The sequence below is a fragment of the Crocodylus siamensis genome, chromosome 3 (genome assembly GCF_052110815.1).
Source record: "Crocodylus siamensis isolate JL-2025a chromosome 3, ASM5211081v1, whole genome shotgun sequence".
Taxonomy (NCBI): Eukaryota; Metazoa; Chordata; order Crocodylia; family Crocodylidae; genus Crocodylus; species Crocodylus siamensis.
In genome coordinates, this window is record NC_143397.1 from 210,678,169 (window position 1) to 210,700,010 (window position 21,842).

Consider the following 21,842-nt stretch of genomic DNA (forward strand, 5'->3'; position numbering starts at 1 on the left):
ACATTGTCACATCTGCAAGGCATGGGACAGGATCATGTATACATCGCTCATGCACATTTGGGCATACAAAGGGCAGCCTCCCACCTCTTTAACATCCTAATCATTTACCAACAAGGTGTGGCAGGAGAATAAAGTGGGCAGTTTGCCTAGAGATGGGGGCAAGGCCATACTAGTATCGGCCTGGAAGTTGCCCATGTCACATGGTGAATTTAAATGTTTTATCAGAATGATAAACCTGTGTAGGTAAATTCTGTCCTAGTGTAGAGTTCAACTTTATTGACTGGAATAAAAGAGAGTTACCATGATATGACTTGATCACAATAAATAATATATAACAAATAAATAAACAAACAAGTTAATAATAAATATATAATTTGTCATAATAATCCCATCAATAAATTGATTAATCAATTTATTTGGATGTTTGACTTCATTTGGATATTTGGCATTTCAGAAGCATTATTTCTTATTTGTTGGACAAATTAATTAAAGCCAATAAGAAGAGGTCAGGAGTAAGGTAGAAACTCATGGAGACATAAGCGACAACAAAACTGGTTTATAAAAATAAAACAATCCCAGAAAAAAATATTTGTGTTTCAGTAGATGGAACTCCAGTTGATGTAGTAAATCCATTTTTAATACCGGATTTGATGAATACTTGATTCCCATGAAATTCTGCTAACTGAATGTTGCCTTAAATATGAATACACTCTTGGTTATGATGAAAACTGGCTAAGCTGAAACAAGACAATGTTAAAAACAGAATAACTTTGATTTTAAGAAAAGGTAGTAATCCCTATTTTCTGGTTTGAGATAAAATTTGTGTACAATATGAACACAGGACTGAGAGTTACAAAACTGCATAAACCCAGATGAAGGGTGGTTGATCCAGATATATTTAAAAATCAAGGCAATGCATATGATCCATTTCACTTATTCAATGATTGGATCTTCCCTTAATTGCAAGTATAACATTAAGTCCCAGTCTTGCAGTGAGAGTCATATAGGCAGACCCTGGCAGCTGAGCAGAACTGTGACTTAACACATCTTTAAGTGCATTTCATTGCAGGACTGGTGTACTAGAAAACAGATTGTGATTTCTCTAAAAGACACAGCTGTGAGCATCCTTTCCTTTTCTTTGTCATGTCCTTGTGACACAGTATTTAGCAGAATGTACAGATTCACTGAAATCCACCAGGCCATGCCATAAGTGCTTCTGTTAGGGCCTCAAACTTGTGATCTCTGGACTGTCAACTGTGCACTTTAGCATGAAGAAGCTGAAGAACAATAGACAGGGAATAGATCATCATTACAGAGACCACTGAATATTAACTCCTAGTCTTTCGAGATGACACATTAATTAAGTTTTCCTGTTGTTGCTCTCTTATCACACTGAATTGTAATAAAGGAAAAAAAAAATCTATTTTAGGGCAGGAGTCAATACTTTTGTTACCATAACAGCATTTCTGAAAATCTTTAATCATCATCTATTCTTAAGTATATCCAATAACCACTTCATGTCTTTTTCCTTTAATCATATGTTCCAAATTCTGTCAAAGGTTATTTCCGTGTTTGGTAGTGTAAGTGGTAAAATGTGTCCCATAGACTAAACTTCATTTCTGAATACATGATGATTAATTATGGGATGTTTTTATGAAAAAAATATAGTAGCCAGTACATTAAGATGCATATCTTTCAAAACTATGCCCTATTTCTTACCTATAAAATAAAATAAGCATCATTTTTACTCAAACTTATGACAAATTTGTTATAATTTTCCATGTATAGAATCTGTTTACTGGGCAGGGGGAGGGTGTCTTTCATTCATCCCCTCCACTCTTGCAAGGGAGTAAGCAAGGGAATGCAGGTTGTGTGGGGAGGTCAAGCAGCTTGCCCCCTGCTTGCGCCTGCCCCCCTGCCATCTCTGCCCCCTGCTTACTCCCCTGAAGGCTATTGTTCCCCCTATCACCCCCAGCCTCTGCTCATTCTCTCCCTCATCCCCACTCCCCCCATACCTTTGATCCATGCTGGCAGTCTCTATCCATATTTTAGCTTGAGGCATGGAGTACAGCCCCAGCTCCACCCCTACCTCTGTAGCAGCTTTGAGGGCTGTGCGCCACTACTGTGGGCTAGACTGGGGCTGAACTTAGTGCCCCTGGCTGCAGCGTGAATGGAGCCTTTAGCATGAAACAAGATAAAGGGTGGGGAGAGGGGCAGGAATGGGAGCAAAGGCCACATGGAGGGGGTGGAAATGGGGAGGAAGTGGCTGCATGGGGTTGCAGGGAGATAGCAGGGTGCAGGGGCAGTAGGGGGTAGGGGCAGGGAGCAGCTGTGACTATAGCCCTGAGCTCAAATAGGAGTTGGAACTCAAGCTGCAGCAGCTGCCTGTCCCTCCACCTCCCCCCTGCCCTGCTCTCATAGGTGATTCTAAGACAAGGGACTTTTCCCCCATGTTAAATGTGGGGAAAGGACCTTGCCTTAAAATCAAGTAAATACAGTAGATTGATATGACTCATCAGTCATCTTTTATATTTTTGCCAAATTTCAGTGCAAAGCTGTGCATACAGATGCACACAAATTAAAAAACAAAGGGTACTATTTTCTTATTTAAAGGTTATGTACAAACAATGATAGTAGGGCTGTGGGGAGGAATGTCATGAAATCAGCGACATATTTTATCTCTCTTCCTCATTCCTTTGTGTGTGTCAAATATTGGTTCATTAAAACTAAAAGAAGGTGACAACACTGAGTAAAGATGTATCAACAAAAATGATGGAAGACTTGAAATCTTCTCAGTTTTATAAATAATAGTTTTCTCCTTCTCCTTTGCTTTGGGAACTGACATACTTTAGAGGGCCTGTTCCATTCTCATGCACAAAATAGTTCTGCAAATGTAGAGAGTAATGAAAAAGAGAGGGGAATGAGTTATGAAGAAGTATTATCAGTGCAGAGGCAGAAAAGCATCTTGGAGTCATCCCTACGAAGACAGGCTACAGGACCTGAACCTGTTCAGCCTCCACAAGAGAAGGCTGAGCGGGGATCTAGTGGCCTGTTACAAACTAGTCAGAGGGGACAAGCAGGCATTGGGGGAGTCCCTGTTTCCTCGAGCACTACCAGGAGTGACTACAAATAATGCTCACAAGCTGGCAGAGGGTAAATTCAGATTAGACATCAGGAGGTGCTACTTCATGGTCAGGGCGGCTAGGATCTGGAACCAACTTCCAAGCAAAGTGGTGCTGGCTCCTACTCTGGGGGCCTTTAAGACAAGGCTTGACAATCACCTTGCTGGGGTCGTTTGACCCCAGTAATCTTTCCTGCCATGGCAGGGGGTCGGACTTGATGATCTGCTCAGGTCCCTTCCAGCCCTACTAACTATGAAACTATTTGTGGAAGTTGGAAGTTTGAGTTGCTTATCATTGTAATGTCATTGCCAAGCTGGAAGAACAACTAAAAAAAATCTTCCTTAAAGTTGCATTTTCTAAAAGTTTTCAACATAAAATAACGTGAAAGTGCAGTGATATATTTTAATAACATCAAATCCTTCCAGGGATTTGGGGAGTGGAGAAAGGCAGGAAGGAAATTTTTTTTTTGTAGCTTATTGGTAGACTTTTTGGTTAATTTCTTCACACACTGGTAAAGTATTTCCGGGTACAGGTTGTTCCCAGTATGAGGCTGCTACCACCCTGCTCTGCCATCCTGCAACAGCCAGGTGGAGCTCCAGGCTCCTCCAGGTGCTAATATGGGGATTGGCAAGGGGTTGGTTCCAATGCGTATAGGGCTAGGAGAGCTCTCCCGGTTGCATTGGCAGGTGTCTCCTGGACCTGTGCACATCAGGAGAGGACCTGATATGCATGGGGCCAGGAGACAGCTTCCTGGCAGGGGGTTTTCTGGAAGCTGTCCTGGGTATGGGACAGCTACCAGTAAATCTCCTGCTGGGCAAGGGAGCACAGAGCTTGCCAATAGCTGCCCTGCTTGGCACAGAGCTGGCTGCTTTGGGCAGTGGTTTGGGGCTGGGAACCCATCCTGTCCACCGGAGCAGCTCTGTACCTATTCCCCAGAGCAACTCTGTGCAGTGTGCTCCTGACTGCACTGGGGAATAAGAACAGGCTGAGAACCATCACAGGAGCAATAGTGCCTCCTCAAGGAAGCAATCCTCTCTGAACAAAAGAAGCCATTCCCATGACATCAAGAAGTGGGAAGGGAGCCAAGAGACCTGCTTGGCTCAACAAGGAGATTAGAGAACTTTTGAAAAAGAAAAAGGACACATATAAGCAATGGAAAGAAGGACCAGCAACCAGAAAGGAGTTCACGTATATAGCCAGAGTCTGCAGGTATGAGATATGGAAAGCCAAAGCAGGCATGGAGTTCAGGCTAGCATCCAAAATTAAGGACAACAGAAAGTCCTTCTACAGGTAAATGGGGAGCAAGAAGAAATCAAGCACCTCTGTGGGACCTCTACTGAATTCAGAGGGGCAGCCCAAAGTAGATCCCTACGAAAAGGCAGAGCTCCTAAATGGCTCCTTCACGTTGGTATTCCAGAAAGCTAACAAGAACTGTGCACCTGTCCAGAGACCCAGGGAAGATGGGGAAGCCAACAGACAACATGAAATCAGCCCCAACCAGGTAAGGGTCCTCTTAGAACAATTAGACATTTTGAAGTCAGATAGGCCAGTCGACCTACACCCAAGAGTCCTAAAAGTACTGGCTGAACTCATAGCAGGGCCCTGGGTGAAGATATTTGAGAAGTCGTAGAACACAGGAGTGGTCCTGAACAACTGGAAGAGGGTTAACATAATGTTCATCTTTAAGAAAGGAAGCAGGGATGACCTTGCAAACTATAAGCTGGTCAGTCTGACTTCAGTCCTAGGAAAAACCTTTGAAAAAAATTATTAAGGAGGCCATCAGTCACAAGCTAGCAACTGACAGGTATTAAGAAACAACCAGAATGGCTCTGTGGAGGGTAAATCATGCCTAACAAACCTGGTGTCCTTTTACGGCCAGGTAACTAACCAGCTGGACAGGGGATATGAGGTAGACATCATTTACCTGGACTTTAGTAAGGCCTTTAACTCTGTCTCCTATGAAATTCTCTCAATTAAACTGGAGGGTACTGGCCTGGACCAGCCTACAGTGAGCTGGCTGGGCAACTGGCTTAGAGACCAGTCCCAGAGAGTTGTAATTGAGGGAATGACCTCATCCTCGAGGACTGTCTCCAGCAGTGTCCAACAGGGATTGGTACCTGTACTTTTTAGCCTATTCATTAATGACTTTTATGCAGGGGTGGAATGCTCTATGAGTACGTTTGCTGACGACACCAAGCTATGGAGAAATGTAGCACACCAGAAGATAGGGTAAGGATCTAGGGTGTCCTAGACACACTGGTTCTATGGGCTGATCAGAATCAGATGAGGTTCAACAGGGAAAAATGCTGGGTCCTCCATCTGGGTAGGAGCAACCTTCACCATATCTATAAGATAGGCAGCAGCCCACTGGCTGGCACAGCACCTGAATGGGACCTGAGGGTCCATCCACAATTGACCAGAGGATGTGGTCAATCCACAATTGACCAGAGGATGAATATAAGCCAACAGTGCAATGAAGTCGCCAGCAGGGCAAATAGAACGCTGGCATGCATCAGCCATTGTTTTGCCAACAGATCCAGAGAGGTACTTCTCCCTCGCTACTCAGCATTAATGAAGCCACAACTGGAGAACTGCATCCAGTTTTGGGCACCGTGCTTCTAGAAGGAGGCAAACAAGCTGGAGAGGGTGCAGAGAAGGCCCACCACTCACATGATCAAGGGCCTGGAGGGTAGGCTCTATGAGGACAGGCTCCAGGAGTTGGGCTTGTTCAGTCTGAGCAAAAAGGAGGCTGAGAGGTGACTTGATAGCCACCTACAAGTATGTCATAAGGGGGCATCAAGATCTGGGGGAGCAACTCTTCAGGGAGGCACCCCTTGAGAAGACAAGGACCAATGGTCACACACTCCTGGCAGAGGTGGTGCAGTTGCCATCCTTGGAGGTGTTCAAGCGGAGGCTGGATAAGCACCTTGTTGAGCTAATTTGAGCTCATCAACCTTCTGCCTATGGCAGGGGACTGGACTTGATGATCTTCCATGTCCCTTCTGGTCTACTGATCCTATGATTCTATCTGTGTGCTAGGAGCCAGAACAGAGAGCTCCCTGGTCCTGGTGCCAACCAGTGCCCAGCAGCTGGGGAGAGCCAGGAGCTGAGCAGCAGTAGGACCAGAGACAGAGAGCTCCCATCCTATGTGACCCCCCTGCTACCTAGGCTGACCAGGAGCAAATTTATTCCCAGTCAGCATCTACATGAGTAGATTAGCTAGCTGTGCAATAGCCTAATTTACTCTGCAGTAGATGGCCTGCATGTGTAGATGGTAATGCTTTACTGCACAGTAGATTAGTCTACTGCACAGTAAATTGTCTCTTGTAGAAACACCCAGTAATACCAGCATGGGGGGATATAGCACACACTGACTTCAGAGAAGAAATTCCTGTTATATCCCAAGTCCTTTTCAGTTTAGCTTCTTATATTGCCCCCTACATCATTATATTTGAGTATTTGATATCTGGTTGTAATAGAATACTGAAAGGAATAGAATGGAACAGCACAGGAGTAAAATGGAAAAATATGTACACTGTAGCATTCTCTTAGGCTATACCTAATAACTACGCATATTTGGCAATAAATTAATGAATTAAGAAATACAAATGTGCAATTAGTCCTTAATGGTAAGGTAAAGGAATGGATCTTAAACCTCAATTTCTGAAGAGGGCTGAAAAGGATCATTTAAGGTAGTTGAAATAGTGTATCAAAATGATGGGAGAAGTTAAAAATAGAACCAAATAATTGATTAGAATGCAAAACCTGAATTAGGCCTCACTTAGCCTTTTTTCCTGTATCCCAGATGAATAGTTTAACTACACAGCTGTTGACTGTTCTGAGGCTGGTCTCTCAATTTCTCCTACTGGAGCTGTTTCAGTTTATATAAATATATATTTATTGAAGTTTGGTGTCTCAATCATTTCTTCCTGCTCAGCTGTGTATATTTCAATGCTTCAGGCACACACACGAGAAGTAGGAGACTGATTCAAGATTCTGAGTGAGAGGCAACAGAGTAGAACCATTGTCTGCCATTCTGTCCCATCCTGTTTTTAACCAAACGTTCTGGCCTGGTTTCAAATCAGTATGTATGTCCCTATGGAAAGTTTGGTTTCAAAGTCAGCAAGCAAAGTTAACAAGCTTTGTCAAAGTCAGCAAGCAAAGTTAACTCTATCCTGAGTCAGGGGGTACATCTACACAGCTTGAGGCAGCTCCATGCTGAAACATGCTACACTGGGTTTCCAAATGCTAACACCCAAATTCAAAGCAGAATTTATGAGCCCATGCTGCCCTAACATGATTATACTTCTGCTTCTTTAGAAGGTAGCACATGATGAGCCAGCATTGTCTGTCTTATGGCATTGTCTTGCACCATAGATACACCCTGAAGCTCTCACTTTAAGTTTCTTAGATACCTAACACCCATTGCTTTCCTTAGGAATTAGGCAACTAAATACCTTAAAAATCTGAGCTCCTTTGAAGCAGCTTTCTACCTTGAGGTCAGCTTGCCCATATTTTTCACTCCATTTCTCCCATAGAATCCCATGTTCTCTCTAAGAATTATTTTTCTATATTTTTCTCACTAAAAGTTAGACAGGAATAAGAGTTCACACTAGTATTTTTTGAGAATAGTAGTTTTCAATTACACTTTAGACCAGTTTATAAAATAACTTGTTCTCTTTTTCTGAGTCATTTTCCACTGTGGCCAAAGTAGGAATTGTCCCTTGAATATATAATTATTATGAATATTACTTAGAAAGTGGAATGCCAGTGATGCCTCAATCTTTCAGTGTTATCAGCCAAAGGTTATTTGTGTGTCTTATTCCTATGGTCCACATAACTGTAATACAGCTGAATGGTTGATATTTGACTCTTTATATGAGAAGGTCATTAATGGCTTTCCTACCTTCCATCACATGAAAAGGAACAACAAGGAAAGACCTTTCAACCACTGGCAAGTTGAATGGTTGTTTGTCCTTCCTATCATCCTTGACTATGATGTAGTTTATTTCTGGATACTCTGAAACCCTGTGTTGAATCCTCAGCTGATGGAAATCACTGTAGCAATATTGACTACACGGGAAGTATGTTAATTTACAACTGTTGAGTATCTAAGCTTCAGTGCCTTTCCATTCTGGATAGGCCTTAAATTTCCTGCAGCATTTTCAGAGGGGTTTCTTCTTGTTTACTCAGCGAAACTTTTATTTACCTTTCAGTCTTGTAGAATTTGACAATTTTTGACTTTGCTGCTATGGATTCGCTTTTCTCCATTGTAGAGATGGTTATACTTAAGATGTACCATCTGCATTGTGTGGGAAACTTTTAAAGGTGTTAAACAAATTTAAGAAATTAGCATCCCTTTCATTTAATTTAGACCAAATTTTGTCATCTGCCATGCAAATATTCATGCTAGAAATGATAATACTGATGATGATACAAATTCAGAATAACTGGAGGGAAATGTAGGCCTCTCTTCTCATGTCTTCTTTTTTACTACTGAGTTCCAAATCATCTCATGGTAGCAAAAAGGTCCGGTATCTACCTTCTGCCACTTTACTTTTCAGCTGTATTACGTAACTACCCTGAAATCCTCTTGTCACTCCTGTCTCTTCTCATTGAATGGAGTGTATCTTGGTCCTTCCCTTCAAGATAACATCAAAAGAATTATACTGTTTAGGTTTGACAGAGAATAAAAAAAGTAATATACTGAAAAAAGAGCAGAAAAGAAAAGTATTATGGTTAGTACAAGGAACAACAAGATGATTGTATTAGAGAGAGAAACAAAGTTTTGAGAGTGATAGAAATGCACAAGGAAGGAAGAGTTCTGGATTAGAGAGTAGTGGGGTATCTACACGTGTAATTAATGTGCATGAATTTTCTGCAAAGAAAATTCAGGCTTATTAAAATGTCTCAGTACGCATATCTACATGTGCACCGCTGTCAGGACCAAATTTGCTCCCAAAGAGAGCAGTACAGTTCAGGGCTGCTCATGTCCTCCTGCCCTGCTCTGCCCCACTGCAGCAGCTGAGGGCAGGTCCAGGCTCCCCTGCGTGCCAGTCCCAGGCTGGTGAGGGGCCTGGGCTCTGAGGAGTAGGGGACAGCACCAAGCCATGTGGAGCCTAGGATCACAGCCTGGCCTGATGACACTGGCTTGAGGTGAAGCCCTATACAGGAAACCCTCGCTATTCACAGGCTTAGCATTCACAGTTTAAAATATTTGCAAATATCGAATCTGCATCTTAAATACACTTACAGGAGCTCCTTGGGAGCTCTGTGCTGCCGGGCACCCAACACTGCCATCACACTCCCACCACTGCCACCGTGCTCCCACCATCACCAGCACAGCTGTGTCCCCCCCAGCCACCGGAGGCACTGCGTTCATGAACGCAGTGTGCATGAACGCAGTGCCTTATTCATGGATTTTGCCATTTGCAGGGATCTCAAGAATGTATCCCCCACAAATGGTGAGGATCTCCTGTATTGAAGCTTGGGATAAGCAGCGCTGGAATTGGGGGACAGATGCAGAGGGTGAAGCAGTGCTGGGGACCGGGGGTGAGATGCAAGGGAGAAACAGCACCATTCTCTGGTGCTGTTTCTACCTTGCATTTCCCACCACCCCCAGTCCCCAGTACTGCTTCTCCCCTCCTCAACCCCCGTGTCTCCCTCTCTGTCCCTGGGACTGCTCCCTCCTCTTACCCTGCACCTCTGCTCCAGTTCCAATGCTGCTTATCCTCTGGGTCTTCCCCTGGTCCCTGTGGTGCTCAGCTCCCTGCTCCCCCAGGTGGAGAGTAAAAGCCTACTGGCACATGTAGCCTGGGTAGCAGCAGGACTGAGGGGACAGGGGAGCTCCTGCTCCCCACTCATGGCTGGGGGGAGCTGGGAGTTGATCAGCACCAGATCCATAGACAGCTCTCTCCCCTGCCTGTGTGGCCTTTGCTGCCCAGGCTGACTGGGAACAAATTGCACTACTGCACAGTAGCTAATGTACCATTAATCCAGTGCCTATATTTGTTGGTACTAGCAAACAGTTCATTAGCCTAACTTACTGGGCAGTAAGTCCTGTGCATGTGTAGACACTGACACTTTATTGCATATTAGTTTAGTCTAATGTACAGTAAAGTATCTCATATAGATAAATCCAGTAAATGCACGCCTATATGTGCATTTACACCAGCTTAAATTTACTGCATAGTAAATTACTGAGCAGTAAGCAAGAGTAGGCTGGTGTCTACACATATAGGCAACCTGGGACTAAATTTAGTGCCAGGTCAGAGCAGCATGCCATATACCCCTGTGGCCACCAAGGGGTGTTCCAGCCTCCAGTCACATGGCTGCCAGCCCTTGAGACTAACTTTAGTCACAAGTTGAAGCCAGAGCTGGCTGCTAGCACTTGGGACTAACTTCAGTCCTAGGTTGAAGCCAGGAGAGGTAGCCAGTCTCCTAGAGTCTGGGCAGACACAACAGGGAGGCCCCCTGGGTTTCTGTGTAGTAATGCATCTACACATGCATTACTGTGCAGTAGCTAATTGGCATAAATTTGATACCGGCATGATGCAGGTTTCACACTTATGCTCAAGTTAGCATAAGTCACCATATTTACTGTGCAGTACAGGCATGCACATGTAGATGTGTTCCCATACTGCTCAGTAATTTTGGTTACTGTGCAGTAAATGCGCACATGTGGATGCACGGAGTATGTAGTAAACATTTGTATTGTTGAACAAAAATTATGCTTATATGCCAGCCTTTTTAGGTAATGGAGGCTATTCATAGTCAGTGTCAGTGTCTTTGCAAATCAGAGGTTGTTAACCATGGTAGTGTGAAGTCAGGGAGAAGGTAGGGCAGGATAGGACCATAGGGACTAATTGGTTTAGAGAGGCATGAGCCTACTTTGTCAGCTATCTACTTCTTTACAACCAAGGGTCCCTAAGTTTAAGACCCTGAAAGTCCCATTTTTTGGCATTAGATTTGCATTCTTTAATAGTTCAGAAATTTATTTTAGATTCACCTTACTTAAAATGGTTTGATAATATTGCAATGATCACAAACTGTTTTTGCCCCCCTATGTCTAGAAAAAGCACATCATCATTCCTGCTTCCTTTCTGTCCCTTGATGCTTTTGCTTTTGCGGGATCAGAATCAGTACATCAAACCTTATGCCCCAGCACACGGTATACTTAAGATGTGATTAATCAGTTAATGTCTTAAGTCTTTGGTTTTCAACCTTTTTTCATTTGAAGACACCTAAAAAAAATTTGAATAGAGGTGCAGACCCATTTGAATTTTAAGTTTGGGTATTAACATACTTTTGATTTATCACAGACATCTTTTGCAAACCCCTTAGACATAGGCTGCTCCCCAGACCCATCTCATCAACATTATATCATCTGGCAGTGAAGCAGTTAAGCAAAAGCACCCTATTACTAATGAGTGAGTATCTCCTTATTGATTTAAATAGCTCTGAGCATATAGAAATATTTGAAAATAATTCAGAATTAAATTCCCAACACAAGGTAGAGGTTTAAAAAAATGTATTCCTATTTTATTAGCATAAATAACTACTACAAAACTCATTTGTGTTCACATAGGGGCCTGTTTCATATTCAGTCTTTTGGAGAAAATAAAGAAAACAAAAACCTTCTGTTAATTTAGTCTTAAGATGCTATAGTTAGTAGTTGAAGAATCAACCCAGAATATGTCTAGTCCTCTTATATGCCTATTCCTAGAGCCTCTCAGTGAAAAGTTAAGGCTTCTTGTTACACAGGCAGGTACTTCTGCAAGATCTCTTCCATGTACATTACTTTGCTCAAGGCATCCTTAGTCTCAAATGAATTAAATAATAAAAAAAAGTATTCTTATACTCCACTGATTCCTTATCCTGGTTGAGTTTTATTAGAAGTGCACAAATGCTGGAAAAATTTAGAAAGATTCATTTGCTCTCTAGGCTTTGTGGTAGAAAAAATAGTGCCATTAGCATCTCCCCTGGATTTTAGGAGAATGGTATTACCCTGGCTTTCACTGAAAGATTGCTGGTTACCTTCTGTCAGTGAGCAACTGTCTCACTGTGAAGCAGAAGCAAAGCCTCCTCTCTCCTGCGTGCAAGGCAGTTACTTCTTAGAAAGTGGGATTTCTTCAGAATGACTATGTACAAGAGCAAACGCAGAAACCAAAGATGTAAGTAAATTATAAACCCATTTTATATGCATCTGTTCATTGAGAAAGGGAAAAAAATCTTCAGTTTTATTGAAAATCATATTTTACTTTTCCCTACACTAGTCAAATAATAGCAGAACAGCACAAATGGGTTTTTTTGCTACTGCTCATACCGGAGTATCTATATGTTAAGTGCATGAAAGATCTTTGAAAAGAAAAATTAGCTGGCTTGTTACTATGGAAACCCTTAGTAAGTGACTGCTTTATAAAATCAACAAGGAACTAGAGATCAAATATTAACTTTGGTCCAGCTCAGCATCCTGTATTCTGAGCACAGTTCTTGGCTAGTTAGATCCTTTGCCTCCACAGGGTTAGCACAATTTCACTTTGTGAAATGTCTTGGCTAAATTGATTTGGCGAGCTTTGAAAGGCTAGAGGTGTTCCAACTTCCATAGCAGTTGCTTTCCACAATTTGAACTTTCAGAAGACAGATGTTGGTATAACTTAAACGCAAATAGAATGTGCGTGTGTTTTGCAATATATGCGAAATTTAAACCAGCCTGAAGTTTCATTACCGTGCAAAATTCTTGACTTTCCAATTAAAGACCTGCCTGACTACTTACTATGGAATCAGTTAAAGGATTTTCATTACGTATTAGTCACCTTTGCATAATGCTTTGAAGGAGCTGAGTCAAGTGAAAATACTGTGCTAGGGGTCAGGGCATAAAGTAGTATTATAAGTACTACTATAAGTAGGGTTGAAGTGAAGCCAGAAAAATAGGTGGAGAAGTAATTTGGAGAGGAACCTATACCGGAACCCATACCATTTACAAGTGGCCTTAACGGCATGTGGAGGGAAAATAGCAACAAAACACAAGGCAAATACTAAGGCTATTGAAAGTCTTGTTGCAGTTTTGTGGTTCAGGCTGATTCTAGCTTTGCCACTGATCTTTCTTGGAGCCAGTTTTCAGCCACTAGAGTTTAAGTTCTGTACAGGCCTCCAGTTTTTTTCTGTTCTGCAGCCAAACTGATAAGCATTATATGAAAAGTTTCTGTGATACCTGACAATGGCTAGTAAAATCCAGAAATAGAAATCCATCTTCCTTTTCACGTATTCACATGAAAAGAACCACTTTAAACTCTCTCCTGAGAGCTGCATAGAGGGGGAAAATAATCACAGGGTTATAACTTAGGCTTATTGCAGTCATAACATGGCTTCTTATTTCCCATTTTGTTTAATGTGTCAATTAAACAAAAATAATTTTATCACAGGATCATGAGCACTTTCATAAAAATGCAAAGACTCCAAATATGTCAGGCAAATATTCCAGCCTTTTTTACAAGGCAGGAAAGATAGTGGTGGGAAGCTATTCATTCCCTTCTCTCTTTTCCAGCTCTTTACTAGATTATATATAGTTTTTGGCAGAAAAAAATTAAAAATGGCTGATTACATTCACGGCAGGCATAAAAAACGCGATAAAGAGCAAGGGATCTTTAACAAAACACTTTTCTTTTGACATTTGTTTCTGCTGTGGAACAGAATGAGAACCATCACCCTGTTATGTAAGGTCCAGTGCAAATTTCAACAAGAAACAATTGATACGTCTTCCTCTGGACAGAATAATAGCACTGTGCCCCCTTGTGCTCCAGTCTACCTAATTTATACGAATTACCTAATTTTTAGTTTCATTGGAGTACAGTTGAAAACCTTGTAAAAAACATGTAAGGAATGCATTTCTTAACTGGGTGCATCTTTTTGATAAAGGAAAATCAATTTTTTGATAGGAGAAAATTATGAAATGTACCTAGTCAGATGAATAATTACACCAGTGACTGTTGAAATGATTTTGTGAGAAAACTAAGTAAGAGTGAGCATGTAATTTTATACTATTAGAAGGGATCTTACTGTAACTGTTGTCCTAATACCAAATATCAATTATATGTAAGCAAGCCCATTATTTAGAAGCTGCAAAAGACCCATATAAAATGTTACTAGAGAAACAAAATGATACTTTTATAAACCTTACAACCCAAAAGCAATCAGAAGGGTACAGTTCATAAAAAATAGTTATCTTGAAACAACATAAAAAAATAACAGGACTAAATACTTATCAGAATTATATTTTTATCTATTTCTTACAGTGATTTCTTTTGTTTTTTAAGTGAAGCACATATTAACCTTTGAGCCCTATTTGTCAGTCCTCCAAAGATAAGAAGGAGCAACTTTCATAAAATGAGCTAATACATGTTAGAAAAGGTTGTTTTAGTCTGGTTTTAAATGAAAGCATTTTGAATATCTGGCACAGAGGGCAAGAAGCTTTGAGGTTTTCCTGTTCATTAAGTCCTGCATCTGTCTGCTAAATGCTGAATATCATTTTCAGTGTTGCTTTTCCAAAGCTTTCTTGAAGTATGAAGGAAAGTGCTATCAAGTCATTTCTGCTTCATACCATTTGAAAGCATGCTGATTTAGAGAAAGAGAGGAGGAGAGATAGAGAAAGACTTTAAGAAAAATGTAGCCATCTGCAAGGTGTACTGCTTGGCACTTGCGCATCACTTTATTTCTGTACATAAAACCCATATTCATATTTCATTTTGGTTGCAAGATTCTTGTGCCAATATAAACTTAGGTATTTGGATAGCTTTTGTTGTTAATTGTATTGAAATAAACTTTTGAAAACTTCACTGTTGGGATGCCCTTTAATTCAGATCTTTTACTTGCAAAAAATAGCATTACACATGCAATGAGAGCAAATAAGTGGAATACAATAAAACAGAATTACTTTGTTTACTTATAATGTTGTAAATCATATATCCTGCTCAGGGGATTATGGCTAATAAGAATTGGGAGAAAATGCTGTAGTGTTTTTTATGCAAATAGGTAAATGAATTATATATATGCACAAATTTATAGCATCCTTTGTCTGAATGACAAGAAAGAATATTGGATTACTATTGAGCCAGATAAAATATCTGGCTACTTCTAACTTTTCCAGTGACTGAACATATTTAGAGATTTGGCTGGTTACAGCAAATATTACAATATAAGCACTGATATCTATGGACCTCTGAGATAACATCATAAAACATCGGTGTTTAAATCTGTTAAGTCTTAGTAAGTGTGTATTATCATGGCACCTATGAATCTTAGTCATGGACCAGGACTGAACTGTGATAGCTTCTGTTCAGAAAGAACAAATCGTGGTTTTTGTCTTAAAGAGATGGCATGGCATGTAATTATTGCATGAATTATACTATATAATTTTTTGTACACAGGAAAACACAAGTTAACAGTGGAGCTATGAAGCAGTACCAGCAAACTAACTGTTGTGAGGTTTTTTGTAGACATCCTAGGAAGCAAGAGTTTAAAAGAAAATTTTGAAGAAGAATAAAGTGGGCAGATGGGTATTGGAATGAGAGAGAACAAGAAGGATTTTTGATTGAAAATTTGACAAGTGGGTAACAGTAACTAGTATCATGTGTCAAAGTAGAGATGATAGTCAATACCTCAATACTTAGGTAGGATTAAAGAGTGCGACAAGTGGAGAAACTGGAAAATGAAAAGAGCACTTTACGTTGGGTGCAGTAGAGAAGGGGGAGCCATCAGAGGGATACAAAGAGAATGGAGACTTGTTCAAAGCAGTCTAGGAAAATTAGCTTTGCACAGCAGCATTCTCAGTGGATTAGTGGGACTCGATTGTGTTGCTGAGGCCAAAGCAAAGGATGTTGCAAAATAATTAAACAAGAGCATGTAAGGGCTGAGTTTTAACTGTGTGGATAGAAAAGAAAAGCCATGATTCAAAGATCTTATGCAGAAAAAATTACAACTCTTAGTTCAGAAGCAAGGAACTAAAAAGAGGTAGTTGAAGACAATGCCCAGGTTATGGACCTAAATAAGAAGCAGGTTAGTGTTGTCTAGACACAAGAGTCAGAGGTAGGTCTGAGTCATCTGCACAGCTCATAGCTAAATTTATGTTTGCAGATGAGCTTCTGTAGAGATAAAGCAGAGGGGAAAAGAGTCAAACTAATAAAGATGAGTTTCATAGTTTGTAGGATCGGAAGGGACCTGAGTAGATCATTGAGTCCAACCCCTTGCCATGGCAGGAAAGAGTACTGGGGTCAAACGACCCCAGCAAGGTGTTCATCTAGGAGTTATCTGTTGCCCCCTTCAACATTGTTTTTTTAGTTCTCAAAAAGACATGTCTGTCGTGATATCACTGTATACGGACTCAGGGCTTTATGTCCTGTTGACATTCACCTGCCTTTCTTATGTAAGACAGACGCCAGTCAGCCCAATTAGGTTGGTGTTCCTCTCTACTATCTTTCCTGCCATGACTTTGTTGATTTGATTGAACTGGGGAGGGGTGGTGATTCCCTGACCCAGAATTGACTATCACCTGCCAAAATGCAAGGGCAAGCGAAGAAAAGAAAAAAGAAAAACCTCTTTGCCCAAAAACATGAAAAAAACCCCCAAGACATGATGTCTATTCATCTACCTTTTCTCCATGCAGTTGGGGTACATAGTAGTTGCCCCATTCCCCTTTTCCTACAGTCAATATGCTCTTGGTTGCTGAAACCGCGATTAGGCTTTTTTTTTCCTCTCCCCTCAATGATTGACATCCCGCCGGCACTATTAACCATCTGTAGCAGCCAATTAACATGGAACTGTTTTTGTTTTTTGTCTCCAAGCTCCTCCAAGCTCTATAGACCTTATGGATCTACTGCCCTGTTCCCAGGGACTTCAGTCCTGACCAGCAAATGGGCGTTTGTCCTCACTGCCGACCTCTCCTTCTCTCCTTTACTTCCCCCCTTTACGCCGATGCCCCTGTGCAGGAATAGTTCACAGAGGCTTAATTAAACCAATCCAGTTCACCTGCTGAGCAGATAAGGCTACATCCAGGTGGATTGGAAAGGTCCTCCAGAGTGTGGCCATGCTGCTGTGGCTAGACAGACCCCTCTGGCTGAGGATTTTCTCCAAGGAGGTATCTTTGGAGAAAATCCACAATATCATGCCTGACTAATAACAGTAATACATTGTGAGGCATCACAATAGCAGATAGAAACAACAAACAGTGTTGCTTTTAAATCAGGGCTGTCAAACATGGCCCATTCAGTCTGGCCTACCAGACTACCAGCGGGAAGTTAGGGACATATCTGTGATTGTGTGGCTGACTACAGTATCTGAAGCCTTTGAGCCCCAGTGGATGTGATGATTGGTTGTAGGAGTGTAAGCAAGAACTAATACAGCTCCAATCACATTCTAGCTGCTTGGCCCATCACCACTGCCATGGCCTCAGGTCCTCAGCTTCCCACTCTATTGCCACCCTGTGCTGGAGCTGCCACAACTACCGCCACTGCCCTGTTCCCCATGCCAGAACTAGAGCTTCCATCACAGCACAGGGCATGTGGTGTCACCTGGCATATGGCTAGCAGTGAGAGCCAGAGCTGTACAATCTCAGTAGAAACCTGGGATGCCAGGCAGTTTGAAGGGGCAATTGATGCCAAGCTCATTGATGTCAATAAGCAGATTCCTGTTGTCATCTAGTAGATTTAGAATTGGACCCCCACTGAATGAATGCCTTCTACATCTGTCCCCCTTTCACTCATTAGAGATTGATTACTTAAAATACTGTTACAATTGTCATTACAATTAATGGTCAATATGCTATAAACAGGTCTTATCAGTAGTGTAACTTGGGGGTAACTGAGGCACCAGGTTGGGGTGTCAGAATGACAGCCCCAAAGGAGCCTGTGTCACTACTGCAGTCCATGCTAGGAGAGCTTGCACTGAGCCAATAGTAACCCACACTGCCATTGCCACAAGGAGGTAAGCACCCAGTGCCTTGGGTGCCAAAATTTACATTTCTGGTTCTTATTACTTATGGTTCATACTGATGATTTAAGTCATCCCTTTTTTTTTTAGTGTTTCAATAGATCTTGACAAAGTTCACCTATGTAAATTCACCTGGGTCTAAAAGTCTTTCAAAATTCAGTTTCCCAGACATCTTTGTCTTTATTCAGGATCTATGTTCTTTAACAGTTACAAAACATAAAGTATTTCTTTCCTAAATGTTATTTATGTAGTATATGAACTCTTATTCAGAATGATGAAATCACAGTGATCCAACTGAGCATGCAGATGAGCTAGAGGCTGACTAGTAAGATCCATGATACAAATTCACTTCACTTGGAAATTCATAATCTTTCCTATACTTGCCACCATTTTAATCACAAGCCTTTCCAAAGTGCCATCCTATAGGAATAATTTCCTTGTGCATATGGCAAGCAAGAAAAATATCTGTGCTAGGAGCCATCAGCTTTAGTGTCGTACTTAAGCAGGGGATGATTCTACGGACTTTTGGATTTGCATAAGACTTGAAGACTTTTGTTTGGGATTATACTTTATGGCAGAAAATTTCTTTCTGTTCTGGTTGCTCTATATTTAGGGAGTGTATATATTGCCTTGTTATTTGTACCTGCCAAATTCATTCTAAATGGCTTTCCCCTTAAGCCTTGCTCTCCATTCTCCAGTCCTGTTTTTCCCTGCATACAGAGTGTTTTGAGAATGTGCTTATTCTATAGTTTTGTGTTAAATAAGGCAGATAGTTCCTTGCTGTAGTAAAAAATGATTATATAATGAAATCACAGAGTACTGTTTATCTTTGGTTTAGTCTACACTAAATTGAAAGGCATGCATTAATTGGAGTATATTTGTTCTTTGCTGTCAAGTTTTCTTGTCATGTTGAAGAAACAATACATTCTTATATGCTTATAACGTGCACTGACAGGTTACATAAGGTTCCAGTTTTAAAGCACATCATGTGCTACCCATATTCTTTTACAGACCTAGGCTGGAGTTTGGTCTGTATCTTCATGCAGCTCCTGTTTACCCCAAATCCGCTGTTTCCTCATCTTCATGCAGTTTCACAAACAGCACAATCACCTCTTTAAAACAAGCTTGGCATCAACTGTGTCTTGATTATATTGTAGTATGATGAAATTTTGGCGTCTTCAGTCTTCTCTTTTATCACTTGGGGGGTTATAAATTAGTGACAAAATGGCCCTCAAAGAAAATAAAGGCTCTGTTGTAGTGTATGCCAAAGGTTTAAAATATATGATGAAGTGAGGATTTCAAATGTCTGATGAGGTGACAGCTAACTCAGACTGAGGACACAGACTTAGTTGCTGATCCAGATACGTATAAGAAAACTCTGCCTCATGCCATAAACATCAGAGACCTGAAGAGCTAGGGAATGTCTCTTCAGCAAGATACAGAGATCTCTCTCTTCCTGTAAAGTTGCCTTAGACAGAAGATCACCCCAGGATATTGCAGTCCCTGCACACCTTTTGAGGAAGTGAAGTTAAATGCAATTAGGTATATCATTAATAAGGGTGAACAGGAGGACACTGACCCACTTGAGTACAAATATCTTTAAATATTCAGATCACATGGCTAAAACCTTTATTCAAAAAATATAATTGCTACTCAACAGCTCCAGGGCTTATACTTCTGGAAGAAAATGTGCTTTTCACACAGCTTTGAAAGGATGGAAGTGGGAATTCATTTTTGACCTGAAAAGGATTAATGCATGTGCTTTCTCCAAATTATTCATTTCTCACTGTCGTTAAGAATAAAATTTAAAACATATGTTCCTTGAAGAAATGCACATGAAAAATAAACTATAACTCGTTCTTGTGCCACACTTTTTTGATGTCAGATGCTCACGTAATAAGAGCCAACCATTTCAACACTAAGTACCACCGTAAGTTGTCTTTGTCTGTCTAAATATAGGAGAGTTGAAGAACAAAGCAATACAAAATATTGTTAGGACTGTAGCTGGTAGCTTGTCTATCGAGACCATACCCACCTACTTCCTGACACCAGTGTAAAATTAAGTTGCATTAGTATGCGAGGTCTCGGTTGGCAGGGCTAACCGCACCTTGTCGTGCATCCACAGGTGCATCTCAAGTAGAGCCAGGAAGGTGATCCTCCCCCTCTATGCGATGCTGGTCAGGCCACAGCTGGAGTACTAAGTCCAGTTCTGTGTGCCCCATTTCAGGAGGGATGTGGACAACATTGAAAGGGTCCAGAGGAGAGCCACACGCATGATCCGGGGACTACAGGGCAGACCCTACATTGAACGACTGCGGGACCTAAACCTGTTCAGCCTTCACAAGAGAAGGCTGAGGGGGGACCTGGAGACCGTCTATAAACTCACTAGGGGGGACCAGAAGGGTTTAGGGGAGACACTGTTTCCCCTAGCACCCCCTGGCATGACAAGGAACAATGGACACAAATGATTAGACAGTGCATTTAGATTAGACATCCACAAGAACTACTTCAAAGTTAGGGCGGCTAGGAGCTGGAACCAACTTCCTAGGGAAGTGGTGCTGGCTCCTACCCTGGGGATCTTTAAGAAGAGGCTTGATGACTACCTGGCTGGACTCATTTGAGTCCGGTCTTTTTCTCCTGCCCAGGCGGGGGGTCGGGCTTGAAGATCTACAAGGTCCCTTCCGACCCTACTTCTATGATTCTATGATAATCAGTCAGTACATATACTCCATAACCTACAGGTTGATTGCAAAGTCATCTTAGTTTCTATTGGATATTGGAAGTTGGGGATGGTAAAAGATAATTGATATAATCTCTAATAAAAGGACAAAGGTGAGTAGTAAGATTAGTCAGGTCTACTTTTGGAAACTAATGGTGTATATACAAATGAAAGGCGTATGAGAAACAAGTGTATATCAGATATTCACACGGGACAGATTCTACAGTATTGAAATGCACAGGTAAAAGTACTTCAAATTTTGACTGCCCAAGTATCTGTCTACTAGCAAATACAGCTAAACAGGCATCATTATCATGGAGATTTCCTATTTAGAAAGGGAATTTTTTTTGATTCAGGTATTCAAAATATAAACTGGAGAAGATACCATTTTGGAATCTGCTATATGTGAGCGATTCAAATTTAATATAATAAGGGTTGTTTTCAAGACCACAGTGGTAAAATGTTTTAAATTTAAGAAATACTTAGTTTGAAAAATTAAACTCTCCTCACTAAAGTAGTTTTCCCTATCATTTCAATAGGAGAAATGGGCTATAACAGTGATTATCAATCAGCGTACCTTGGCACCCTGATGTGCCACCAACTCCTTTTGAAGGCTGCCATGGAGTGTGAGGAGATAAGCAGATATGTGCAAGCACGTGCTTGTCTCTTCCTGGCCATATCCTCACCTGCCCGGTGCCCCCTCTTGAAGGAGGTGAACATGGAAATACATAAATTAGTTCTTGAAGCTGGGTACCACTCAACAGAAATTAAAAAGAGATGCCTGGCATCCGTTGAGGTGTGCCTTAAGTCCAAAAAGGTTGAAAACTGCTGGTCTCTACTGTACACTTCTATCCAGCCTTCTGCATGACTTTAGTGGGAGTTTTGGCTATTAGAAACCTAGGATTTGGCCTTTAAAGAGTATACATGATTTAAATGTAATGAAATAAACATCTAGAAAGTCCTGGAAGTATACATATATTTCCTCTGGAAATCAGGAAATCAAGGGTACATACTTTGGA

General features: G+C 41.2%; 1 protein-coding gene across 8 annotated transcripts in view; it reads left to right on the plus strand.

Annotated features, from left to right (window-relative positions):
• The window catches only part of RALYL (RALY RNA binding protein like), a 709,413-nt gene that overhangs the window by 500,499 nt on the left and 187,072 nt on the right, over positions 1-21,842 (plus strand). Inside the window, exon 1 of one of the 8 annotated variants that reach the window (XM_090040257.1) lies at positions 12,182-12,295. The exons of the other annotated variants lie outside the window; for them this stretch is intronic. Within the exon in view, the coding sequence (XP_089896383.1) occupies positions 12,259-12,295 (37 nt within the window). The 5' untranslated portion in view covers positions 12,182-12,258. Of the gene's footprint in view, positions 1-12,181; positions 12,296-21,842 lie in introns of those variants that run through there. 8 annotated transcript variants of the gene reach the window in all.